We start from the raw sequence: 13459 nt of genomic DNA, 5'->3' as shown, positions 1-13459 counted from the left end.
TATCAAATAATGATAGAATATGTGTACAAAACAAATAATGAAAAGATGCACCTATATTATAAACAATAACAAACCAGTTCTGAGCCTTTTCTCATGTATTTTGTGTAGTATTAATTATAACGTAGTACCTTGGGTTATGTATACAGTACATGCATGCAACAGCACACTTCTAGATTTGTTTTCTTTACAACATGATTACCTATAATATCTATGGTGACTGCTTCCTAGTATGCATAAAAAAATTAGTGCAAATGCATGAAGTACATCAGAGAGCTTTCTCATGCCTTGCCACTACACCCATGCACAGTAGGGGGCAGTCACCAACGAGAGGAACCATGTGCAGTTCAAAGCTGATCGATGTGCTGCATCAAGAATTTATATACACCATAAACCACTTTGAAGGCCACTTTCAGTGACTGATTTAGTAACCAGAGAATGGCATAACTGACCCAATCCATTGAATACTAGACCATGATCTGCAGTAAATGGGCTCTTCACTTTTTGTTCAGGATGCAAATGCCTTACATTGATCTTTTTATCAGGTATTAATAATGTCGCTGAAATAGATATTAAACAATACATAGAAAAGACAACATTGTTTGGATGTGAACAATAATACAATCTTTCCTTTCTATTTACAACAAAGGCTGCAGTTGCACCATTGCAGGTTCTAGGTCCAGCATTATAATCTTCTGTAAATACAAATGCAACATGTTTTTTTAAAAAAAATCAAGCCTTCTTTTTACACAGCTGTGCCAGCAACTTGATGTGCTGATGATATGTTGCTGAATTTCCAGACACCATAAATAGTATTGGGAGTGTACTATACGTTTGAAGGTACGAATGAACATACTTTTATATACATGTCCTGCTGTGAACAGAATAACGTACTACAACCACCTCTGTGGTTTGTATAATATTCATGCAGTAAGATCCTAAGGTTCAGGCCTGAGATGAGCTTTTTATGAAGACTGCTTGCAGGAAGCCAAAACTCTGTGTGCCTGTCCTTTTACTCTTAGAAGTATGGCTATAAGGCACAAATAAGATCCATGGTGGGTAGATAAGCCTTGTAAGGGTAACAGTGGCAGCAAAAAAAAAAAAAAAAAAACCATCAAAAGCTGTCATCTTCCTCCTCATCATTTTGAGATTGCAAAATTCTGTAAGCTGATGGTCCATTGCGTCGTCCCCGATAAAATCCACTGGAACTTGTTGGTGATGGTTCTGTTCCAGAGCCTCCATCTGTCTCTATATTGAAAGCAAGCACAAGCAGGAATAAACAAAGGCATTTGACAATTAAGACTAGTTATCTAAAATCCCCCTGTTCTTTTCAGATGATTTTTCTATACTTCACTCTTTCCTTTGCGTGTTTCCTGTTAATTCTTTCCAAAAAACTATTTTATTTGCGGATTACATCCCCTTTCCTTTGTGATAGTCCCAGCTTCCTTCATACTACATTTCACTATCTAATCCAGTAATGGACCCCTCTGAGTAGTCAAATACTACAGCTTTATTTACTATGCTTATTATTTGGACTCTTTCACAGAAATTGAACAATAATTTATACTGAAGATATAAACCACCAATGCTGAGGTTCTGGTACTGTTGCTTTCAGTGAACCATCCGGCAGCATCAGCAGACTAGTTTGGCATCAGTGATGAAAATTAATAGACAATTCATCACCAAGCTGGCTATTAAGTAATTCTTTTTTCTATCTACATATACAGAAATCAGTGGCTTATGGAAGTGAAAAGATCAGCCTTAATCTGTTGAGCCCATGTTCATAAAAACTGAGCCATACAGGTTGCCCTTGAAAGCAAGGTGAGTAAACTCAGACCACTAGATGACAAACGATAAACTGTCAAGTAGCTTTTAAGTAAAGGCAAAGTCAAAGTGTTCGCATATACCAGCTCACAGTTATATATACAGTGCTGTACAAAAGTTTTAGGCAGGTGTGAAGAAATGCTGTAAAGTAAGAATCCTTTCAAAAATATATATATTTTAATTTGTTTGTTTTTAATAATTTACTAAATGCAAAGTGAGAGATCAGAAGAAAAAATGAATCAAATCAATATGTGGTGTGACTACCTTTTGGCTTCAAACCAGCATCAATTCTGTTTCTATAGTTTTTATTAATTTTCAAAGGCAAGTATTTACAAAGTACAGAGCCAAGTAAACCATGGCCCTACAAAATACAAAGAGGTAGCCAAAATAACACCTGGCATGGCATATACTGTAAGACAGCTACATAACTTCCAAGAGTAAGGTAAGTTGAAATGTGTGACCATTGGAAGAACCAGCTTAATAATAGCATAGGAAACAAATAAACAAATGGTAACAGAATGCAGGGAGCTTGATGAGTATGGGTATTGCTAAAAAAAGACCCAAACGACAGCAGCCATTCTCTGTGATTATCACCCATAAGTACTTCAAAACTGGTTATCCATAGCTATCCATAGTGCAATATCAAAATTGAAATAAATAAAAGGGATATACAAGGAAGGTAAGGAAGAGAAAAAAAAAAGGGGGGGGGGTAGAGACTATAAGCAAAAAAGGGAAAAAGAAAAGGAAAGATTTTTCAGCAGCTAAGCAGTTATAGGCAGGCTGAATGTACCAAGTTGATCGATTGATTTTGCATGCAATCTTTTGCTAGCGGCTGGTATAGCCACTAGCAATATTCACTGTCTTCTCTTGGCAGGGATGGTAATCAGCGGGGGACAGATGCAGCATCGGACTAATGCTGCATCCATTTAGATAAGTTTTTTTTTTAAGAATCCCAATCTTCTCTTTTAACTGAAACAGTGTAGGGGGCTTAATGGGTGAGGGACAGCCAAGCTCTGCTACTAAGGTGAAAGCCGATGCCAAGACATTAAATTTTGTAAAATTTGGTAAAGGTACGCACGGACGACCAGGTCGCCGCCTTGCACACCTGGGTCACCGACGCCTGATGGCGGAAGGCCCATGATGCACTAGCCGCTCTAGTAGAGTGCGCTGTGACAGGGAAAGGTGGAACCTGATCCCTAATTGAATAGGCCTGCACAATCGTCTGTCTGATCCATTTAGAAATGGTTGCCGCAGACGCAGCCGTACCCTTCCGAGGTCCCTCAGGAAGGACAAAAAGACAGTCCGACTTTCTGAAGGATTCCGTAGATGACAGGTAAACCCTGATTGCCCGGACCACATCCAAGAAATGTAAGGCAAACTCCTTAGGATGCTTAGGCTTCGCACACAGCGAAGGCAAGACAAAGTGTTGAGATGGAAGTCAGAAACCACTTTCGGAAGAAAGGACTGATGGGGTTGCAAGACCACTTTATCCATATGAACAACCAGATAGGGGGAGCGGCAAGACAGGGCCAACACCCTGCGAGCAGATGTGATCGCCACCAGAAAGGCAACTTTCCGTGACCGCACCGGCAGAGGAATCTCTTGGATGTTCTCAAAGGGAGGACGTTGCAAAACAGACAGAACAAAATTCTGGTCCCAAGAAGGCAAGGGTGCCCTCCTAGGGGGAGCCAAATGACGCACCCCTTGAATGAAGGTGCGTATCAAGGAATTCGACGCCAAAGGGCGCTGAAAAACAATGGCCAGCGCAGACAACTGGCCCTTAATAGTGGTCAGCGCAAGACGCTGCTTCACACCAGTTTGCAGGAAAGCCAACACTCTCGCCACCAAAAAGGAGCGTGGATGGAATTACTGCGACTCGCACCAGGCAAAATAAGCCTTCCAGGTACGATAATAAATCTTACCAGAAGAGGCCTTCCTGGCCTTAAGCAAGGTAGGAATGACCGCCGATGAGAGCCCTCTGTCTCTCAAGACCTGGCTTTCAACAGCCACACCGTCAAAGCTAGCGACTGTAAAGCAGGATGGAAGATCAGCCCCCTGAGACAGAAGATCATCTCTTAACGGGAGCCGCCAGGGAGGCTCGACGACCAGGTGCATGATGTCTGCCTACCAAGACCGGCACGGCCAGTCTGGGGCCACCAAAATCACCAACCTCGGTTCCGAAACCAACCTGCGAAGGAATCTGGACAACAACTGAATCGGGGGAAAGGCATAAATCAGCCGATACCGAGTCCAAGGCACTACCAACGCGTCCGAGGCGTCCGCCAGAGGGTCGCGTGTTCTTGCCACGAACCTTGTTGTTGAGATGAGACGCGAACAGATCCACGTCCGGGGATCCCCACCGCGCACACAGCATCTGAAACACCTCCCGATGTAGGGACCATTCCCCTTGGTCTAGGGTCTGGCGACTCAGATAGTCCGCCTGCCAGTTCTCCACACCTGGAATGGTAACTGCTGAAATCGCGTTGTCCGTCTGCACATGCACTGGGCAGCCCTAAAGACGATCCGACCTACAGAGCCTGATTGCCCGTAGTTCCAAGAGATTTATCGGTAGGGAGGATCCCCCCTACGACCAAGTGCCCTGGGCAGACAACTTGCCCAGAACTCCACCCCAGCCCGACTGGCTGGCGTCCGTGGTGACCACAGTACATAGCAATGGACGAAAGGACTTGCCTTCCTTCAGAGCCGGTGACTGGAGCCACCACAGGAGATCCGATCTGACTTGGGGGCTCAAAGCAATCCTTTCCAAAGACTGAGGATGTCTGTCCCACCGGACCAGAATCTCTGCTTGAAGAGATCTCATGTGAAACTGTGCAAAAGGGATCGCCTCGAAAGCCCACACCATCAAGCTCAGGCACCGCATGCAGGTCCGAAGCGAGGAAAACTTGTCCCTGAGGGACCTGACCTCGGCCTGCAGGAGCTTGTCCTCCGGAAGAAAGACCTTTGCCTGGGCGGAGTCCAGAATCATCCCCAGGTAAGGAAGGCGAACAGAAGGGGACAACGCCGACTTCTGAAAATTGATTGTCCACCCGACCTCCTGGAGCGTCTGAACCGTGATCGACAGATCGCGCAACAGAGAGGCACTGGAGCTCGACCTTAACAGGAGATCGTCCAGGTAACCCAGGATGACAATCTCCTGTACCCGCAACAAGGCTAGAACAGGAGCCAAAACCTTGGTAAAGACCCTTGGAGCCGAAGCGATGCCGAAAGGCAGCGCCACAAACTAATAATGCTCCTCCGCTTTTGAGAATCGGAGGTATCTTTGATGACCCTCATAAATAGGGATGTGTAGATACGCATCCTTGAGGTCGATGGAAGCCAGGAAATCCCCTGGACTCAGAGATGCCAACACCGACTGGAGGAACTCCATTCGGAACTTCTGAACCAGCACAAAGCGGTTTAGAAACTTAAACTCCTTTCTGGGCACTGTGAACAGATTTGAGTAAAAACCCCAAAACCTGTCCCGCTGTGGGACCAGGACAATCACCCCTTGGGCTAGGAGATCCTGAACCGACGGATGGAGATCTCGGATGAAGATTTGAGGGAAAGAATCTGTCTGCTGGGCGTGATCGAAACTCGATCTTGTACCCTGACCGAAAGAGTTATTGAACCCACCTGTCCTGAATCTTGGCCAGCCAAGGCTTGGGAAAACAGTGCAGACGTCCCCCCACTCATGAAACGGGTGAGGGCGCCCCTTCAGGTTGAGGCGGACTGAGCCGCCGTGCCAGCGTGGGCGGCTTTTGACTTGCCCGCCCAAGGCTTCTTCTGGCCCCCAGAGGCCTTGAAGGACTTACCTTTGTCTTGTGCCTTGAAGGCACAAAAGGACCCCTGGTTAGGTTTAAAGGAGGGACCCCGCTTGCCGCAGAAAGATTTACCCCTGGACACCTGGGGCAACAGAGTGCTCTTGCCCCCAGTGATCCCCTTAACCAGTTCATCCAGAGAGTCCCCAAAAAAGACGACTCCCCCCATAAGGGATGTCTTCTTGGGCTTTTCAACCAAACGATGTGACGGATCGTAACTGCGACTGCAGACAGTCGTGCGACTAACGGGGCCTCATCCAAGGCCACGTCACACAGGTATAAAACAGCCTGACCTATCTGATCCACCATCTCCAGCGTAGCAGGGGGGGGGGGGGGAATCAGCAATCAGAGTCCGCTTAAGCGCCTTGGCCCACTCCACAACAGCCTGAGAAACCATCATTGAAGCAAACACTGGTTTCAGTAAGGAACCCGCTACTAGGTAGATGTGGCGAGTAAGAGTTTCCACCCGCCTGTCCTTAAACACCGGAGAATCCTCTGCCAGCATTAAAGTGGCTTTATTTAACCTGAACCTGAACACAGTGTGGTCCACCTTAGGATCCGCAGTCCAGCGAGAATCCACCGGATCCGCAAAGGGATAACGGGACTGAAATCTCTTGGGCACCACAAAATTACGTTTTAAATGGCACCATTGTTCATTCACGGTATTGTGAAACTCTGCGGGACAAGGAAAAACCTGACCCGATTTCTGGGCTTTGCGGGTCCCAAAGGAAGACCGCTTACCCGACAGGTGGGGCTCATCATCCAAATTTAAAGTGTCCTTAACAGAGCTAATAAGCGCAGACACCGCATCGCGTTACCGCGCTGATCCGGAGAGGGAATCCTCCTCCTCCCCATCCGACTGAGAGGACTGAGACCCTTCAGGGGGTACGCTGTCCGTGGCAACCATATCTGGCTCTGAATCAGAAGACTGAGAGGGCAGGGGCCTTTTCTTAGAAGCCCGGTCAGACATCAACAATTCCACTTTGGATGCTAAAGTCGCAAGTGCAGCAGTAAGTGAGACTATTGCAGAGGATTCAGGAGTACCTGAACCTTCCACCAGATCTGGGGGGAATTTGCTATCATGGGACTCCATAATAGCAATCTTAATTTAAATGACACTGGCCCTTTAAATCGTTGATTTTTGCGGTCCCCACCGCAAATGCACCACAATGAAGAGCAAGCCCTGTGCTACAGTAAACTGCAAGAAAATGAATGCTAGCAGGAATGCAGGGCAGGAAAAACAATACAATCCCCCGCAGTGAGCTATACTTGCCCCACGCTGCTGAATCGATCTGCATGTGAAGAAAGAGGAAGTGACCTCACGCCTCTAGAGGCAGACATAGCCGTGAGCCACAAGAAAATGGTTGCCAATGCAAGTCTATGGGGAAAGCTCTGGGAAAATGGCCGCTGTCCACATAAGGACAGATTGCCCACACTAAAGATGGCGCCCGATCGGCACCAACAGCATTGCAGAAAATGGCTGCTCCCCCCACAATAAAGCCAGACAGCCTGCCCACACCTAAAATGGCGGCCGCATGGTTTCGCGCCGATTGCGGCCCCCACACAGCATGTACCGTACCCCCAATAGTTGCACAAGCATCTGAGGGACAAGGCAGACCCTCGCAACCCCCCATACAGCGGTGGAACCGCCGCAGTGCCCCCGCCGCAGGGACCGAGAAGGGACACACAGGGGCCGCACTTACAGACATGAGGGGGACATTATAGAACCCATACCGAACTGCCATCCCCATAAACAGAGGGCCCACATACACACCCCGACAGACATGCCATAGACAGAGGGGTAGCATGGTACTCACCGGTCCAGCGAAAACGTGGGTACCACTCTGTGACCGGAAGCCTCCCACTCTGAGTGGTGGTGCCGTCAGCCAAAGGGGATGCTAGCAACATGCGACGTACCGCAGTTGAGCCATCCCGGCGAAGATAGCAACTTCGCAGGCTCGTCCCTGAGGTCAGGGACATAGTCGTTTGCGAGGCCTGGGCGTACACATAACCTGCTAACGCTCGATGGCAGGCTGGGATTCCGTAAGGCTCTAGGATAACCAGTGCGATTCCCAACTCCGCAAACGATGTAGTCATCCGAAGTCCGACTAACTAAGTGCAGGAACAAATAAAAAGCTATCTTTTTAAAAGAAAAAACACTTTTCTAGAGAGAAAAAATAACCAGAAGAAAAAAGGCTGAGACTGCAGCCCCAGCCAGGGAAAAGCCAGCCTACTCCTATACTAGGCAGAAACAAACTGAATTGGGAATGCTGCTAGCTGGGGGTATTGGACCAGAGGGACAGCCCCCTGTAGGTGTGTCTCTACAAAGTTTTTTTGTGTATATTCTAACTAATATTCTGCCTATTCTGCCTAGCTTACTCCTGTGGATAAGACCAATACCCAGACGTGCAGATTATATGAGTGGGCGGCGACTGTCAGAGGATGTAAGAGAAAGTTAGATTTTATTTTCATCATTTACACTTTCAAAATAACAGAAAACCTAAAATGGCGTCTTCAAAAGTTTGGGCACCCTGCAGAGTTAATATCTTGTACTGCCCCCTTTGGCAAGTATCGCAGCTTGTAAACGCTTTTTGTAGCCAGCCAAGAGTCTTTCAATTCTTATTTGAGGTATCTTTGCCCATTCTTCCTTACAAAAGTCTTCCAGTTCTCTGAGATTTCTGGGCTATCTGTCACACACTGCTCTTTTAAGGTCTATCCATAGATTTTCAATTATGTTGAGGTCAGGAGATTGTGAAGGCCATGGCAAAACCTTCAGTTTACGCCTCTTGATGTAGTCCCCCGTGGATTTCGAGGTGTGTTTAGGATCATTATCCATTTGTAGAAGCCATCCTCTTTAACTTCAGCTTTTTCACAGATGGCATTGTTACCATCCAAAATTTGCTGACATTTTATTGAATCCATTTTTCCTTCTACTCGTGAGATGTTCCCTGTGCCACTGGCTGCAATACAACCCCAAAGTATGATTGATCCACCCCCATGCTTAACAGTTGGACAGAGGTTCTTTTCATTAAATTCTGTGCCCCTTCTTCTCCAAACGTACCTTTGCTCATTCCGGTCAAAAAGTTCAATTGTAACCTTATCGGTCCACAGAACTTGTTTCCAAAATGCATCAGGCTTGTCTATATGTTCATTTGCAAAGTTCAAACGCTGATTTTTGTGGTGAGGACGTAGAAGAGGTTTTCTTCTGATGACTCTTCCATGAAGACCATATTTGTACAAGTATCTCTTTATAGTGGAATAGTGTACCACAACTCCAGTGTCTGCCAGATCTTTCTGGAGGGATCGTGCAGTCAAACGTGGGTTTTGAATTGTTTTTCTCCTACAATCCTGCGAGCTGTTCTGTCTGATATTTTTCTTGGTCTTCCAGATCTTGCTTTAACTTCCACTGTTCCTGATGACTGCCATTTCTTAATTACATTCCGAACAGAAGATATTGACATCTGAAAACGCTTTGCTATCTTCTTATAGCCTTCTCCAGCTTTGTGAGCATCAACTATTTTCAGTTTCAGTTTTCTAGACAACTGCTTAGAACAGGGATCCTCAAACTACAGCCCTCCAGCTGTTGCGGAACTACACATCTCATGAGGCATTGCAAAACTCTGACATGCCCAGACATGACTAGGCATGATGGGAATTGTAGTTCCTGAACAACTGGAGGGCCATAGTTTGAAGACCCCTGGCTTAGAAGATCCCATGGTGCTGATTGTTGGGGCAAGGTCAGATGAGTCTGGGCATTTAAAACCTTTGAGATTGACATCACCTGGTCTTCCCAGACAATGATTGAGAACAATCCATGACACTGGCAGGTCTCAGCCTTGCAAAGGGGGGCAGTGTATGCTATAAATTCTGCAGGGTGCCCAAACTTTTCTTTTGCAGACACCATTTTTTTGTTTTCTGTAATTTTGAAAGTGTCAATGATGGAAATAAAATCTAACTTTTGTTGACATATAAGAATGTCTAATCCTGTAATTTGATGACTTTTGGAGATTTTTCCATCTTTCCTTGGCTTCTTTATGCACATTCATACAAATTTTTACCTGGGGTGCCCAAACGTTCGATCCCCACTGTATCTACTGTCTAGAGAAGTCTGGCTAGAAGTGGTCTTCATGAAAGAACTGCAGCCAAAAAGCCATACCTCTGATGTAGAAACAAGGCTAAGCGACTCAACTATCCAAGGAAACATAGGAACTAGGGTGCACAAAAATGGCAGCAGGTGCTCTGGACTGATGGGTCAAAATCTGAAATATTTGGCAGTAGCCGAAGGCAGTTTGTTCACCAAAGGGCTGGAGAAAGGTACAATAATAAGTGTCTGCAGGCAACAGTGAAGCATGGTAGAGGTTCCTTGCAAGTTTGGGGCTGCATTGGAGTAAAATGGAGTTGGAGGTTTGGTCAGGATCATTGGTGTCCTCAATGCTGAGACATACAGGCAGATACTTATCCATCATGCCATACCATGTTATTGGTCTCAAAAATTTTCTGCAGCAGGACAATGCCCTCAAACTTACAGCCAATGTCATTAAGAACTATTTTCAGTGTAAAGAACAACAAGGAGTCCTGAAAGTGATGGTTTGGCCCCCACAGAGCCCTGATCTTAACATCATTGAGTCTGTCAGGGAAGAACCGAGAGATATGAGGCAACCTACAGCCACAGAAGATCTGTGGTTAGCTCTCCGAGATGTTTGGAACAACCTACCTGACGAGTTCCTTCAACAACCGTGTGCAAGTGTACCTAGAAAAATGTATGCTGTTTTGAAGGCAAAGGATAGTCAAAACAAATATTGATCTGATTTGGATTTCTCTTCTGTTCATTTACTTTCCATTTTGTCAATTTAAAAATAATAAACCATTAAGAGCCCATTCACGCGACTTATCAGGTGACTTGTCAGCCTGACAAGTTGCGGTATGTCGCGGTCCATTGAGTAGTACAGGACCCGTTCTAATAGGAGCGACACAAGTCGCTCTGACTTAGAAAAAGGGTCCTGTACTACTTTGGGGCGACCTTGGAGCGACTTGCATAGACTTCCATTATGTGAAGTCTCTGCAAGTCGCACCGAAGTCGCGGTGCACACGACTTCACAGGTCGCCCCCCGAAGTCGTGTCGCCTCAATGTGAATGGGCTCTAACACTTCTACTTCTGAAAGCATGTGTGTTAATTACATCAGTTTTACACACCTGCCTAAAACAGTGTATATATATTTATTGTGTCTTTACAGTTTTTACAGTAAATCCCTGGACCACTTGTATAAATTATATAAATAACATAAACTATGGATCTTTTCATATAAAAAATCGTGATCAAACATAAATAGCACCAGCAATAGGAAGTATAACACAAAGGGCCATATTTTCATAAGTGGATGTGATAAAAATGTAGGTAATAATATAAAGAGAGAAATCATACATAAATAATTTTATGGTAAGGAGATGCTAATAAAGATGCTTGGACGGATTTAGAAAAGCATTGATTGCAAAAGACAAACTACCAAAGAACAATAAAACTAGTAAACAGAAAAGCAAGAACAGATCACATTTGTATAGAATCAAAACAAATTATCTCTATTTTTTTCCAAGCTCATTTTAGTAATCTGTCCTTGATTTTCCTTCATTCTCTTTCTCCACTTATGAGAGTATTGCCCTAAGGGACTGTTTTTACTACTGAAGCTATAGGTTTGTCTGTAAGAGGTTTTAATTCCCCAGACTGTGGATACTTATAGCGTGCACTTGTCTTCACACAGACCTCGTGTACACTTGCAACACATGCACCACGAATAAACAGGCAGCATGCACACTCGATCTAATCCATCACATCACAAGGGCTGTAAAGTTAGCTACATGGTAAAATAATTAAACACATTACAACTTGATGTTTATGCAATACCAGTAAGCGGTATTCCAACCATGTCATAATAACCTACTTAATCATAAAATTCCCAGTTGCTAAGAAGTAATGTATAGTCGGTGCTTCCCAGAAACTTATTTTTGCTTTAAGTTGGTTAAATCACTGTCCAAATTATGGTTTGAAGAATTGGCCCCAACCATAGGCTTAGGAGTCACATGCGGTTCTCTTATCTCCTTTAACATTGCTTTTGAAAGACTCTCCGTGAGATCTTAAGCTTGAAATAACCTTATTGTATAAAAATCTGCTATATTATAAAATGATAAGCTTATTAGGACTATGTGTCCTAATTGTATCAGACTAGTTAACATAACAGAGCTTCAACAAAGTTTTCACAAATGCTAATATATATAAGGTGGAAGGTTGGGAATGTTTTACTTTCTAGTTTACCAAAGCCCTTAATTCTAACTGTACAAAAAAATAAAGAATACTGAAAAAAATATATGAATAGCTGGCAGCACTTTGCATGTTCTCCTGCTCAGAATTTGATTTGCTTTCACAGTTGGAACAAGCAACATTTACAGCCCATGGATAACAAAGGTAGGTAGGTAAGGGGGTTGTTGCAGGCATACTGACAGGCAGGAGCAGTGCATGGCTTTTGTTACCTGGCCACATAATGTACTCAAGCAGAGTTACCCTTTTAACCAGCAGCTCCAGCTGCTCTTGAAGCTGGAGGAAGGAGGCTAAGCTGACCACCTGGCAGAGCGAAAACAGCACAATGGGACAACAGAGAAAGGTGATGGTGATTGGCATATGAGAGTGGCAATAAAGGACAGAATGCAGAGGCTAAGGATAAGAGGGAAATATAAAAGAATAGGACAGGCATGGGAAAAAGATTTTCAAAAGAAACTTGTAGAACCCGAACACAAAAAAAGCAGGCGCACTTCTAAAATGCAATTGCAATATGACAAATCAAGATAAAGCAAGATTAAAAAAAAGCAATATAATATGATGGCACAGAATGTAAAACACAAACAAGGTTTTATAGGTGTCACAGATATGTGGCCTTGTCATATAAACTTCAACAAATTACCAGGATCATTGTGTATTATAATGAAAGCTATGCAATGTTAATATATGAAGCGATGTATACAAACATCCCACAAGAGGGCAGCACAAAGAAAGCATTACAATGGCTTTATTTAGTACATGAAGAATTTTCTTAATGCATAGGTTCAGCTTATACCTAAGCTGAAGCGTGATGCATTTAACAATGGTAAGACAATGACAGGCGATAAAAATATCAAAGGGTACCTTTTAAAAAGTGTCATATTGATCTACATAGGAAGCCCTTCGGGTTTTACCTTTATTTGCACCTGTGTATTGTCTGATTAGAGAAGAAAGTCAAACACATTGGGATTGATTTACTAAAGCCTGGTACTCGCTAGCAGTTTTCTTTTTGTTTAACCCAGTGGGCTGAACGAAAAAAAAAAAAAAAAGAGCTCTGGAGGAGCCGCTGCACTAACTATTCTCGATGTTAGAAGAAAACTCCTCCGCTGAACTATCGTGTTCTGACAGTGGGACAGCCCCCCCGGCCAGAACACACCAGTCAGCGCTCTCAGCTTATCAGATGCCGACTGGCAAACCTTTTTTCGGTCATGCCTCTTTGACAGAAGCCGGACGTTCAGCTGACTTCTGTCGAACCAACTGCTGTACACAGGGACCGAATGTTGGCCAGTTTCTATTGAACCGGCCAATACCGCATGATATTTGGCCTGTGTGTGCGGGGCTTAAAGGAGAAAATCGTGTTTACTTTGATACGTGAATTTTCACCTAACTTAATGAATGAGGTACAATCAAGTAAACAAAGAATACCCAGCACTCATACCTGTATACAGGGCCGCTGATAGGGGGGGACCACCAGCCCTCGAGCACACAGGGGGGCCCACACAGAGAGGGGGAT

The 13459-nt window shown here is 44.6% G+C and overlaps 1 protein-coding gene across 6 annotated transcripts in view; it reads right to left on the bottom strand.

Annotated features, from left to right (window-relative positions):
* Positions 1-847: 847 nt before the first annotated feature.
* Positions 848-13459, bottom strand: part of EMID1 (EMI domain containing 1) — a 163887-nt gene continuing 151275 nt past the window's right edge. For 3 of the 6 annotated variants that reach the window (XM_082265842.1, XM_082265841.1, XM_082265838.1), the window contains one exon: positions 848-1245. In XM_082265842.1, the coding sequence (XP_082121968.1) occupies positions 943-1245 (303 nt within the window). In that variant the 3' untranslated portion in view covers positions 848-942. Of the gene's footprint in view, positions 1246-12161; positions 12253-13459 lie in introns of all 6 variants that reach the window. The other 3 variants (XM_082265839.1, XM_082265843.1, XM_082265840.1) reach the window with 3 other exon arrangements.

The sequence above is a fragment of the Pelophylax lessonae genome, assembly GCF_965119305.1.
Source record: "Pelophylax lessonae genome assembly, chromosome: 1".
In the NCBI taxonomy this organism is placed as follows: domain Eukaryota; kingdom Metazoa; phylum Chordata; class Amphibia; order Anura; family Ranidae; genus Pelophylax; species Pelophylax lessonae.
Note: the sequence above shows the minus strand (reverse complement) of the source record. Positions and strands in the feature narration are given on the sequence as shown.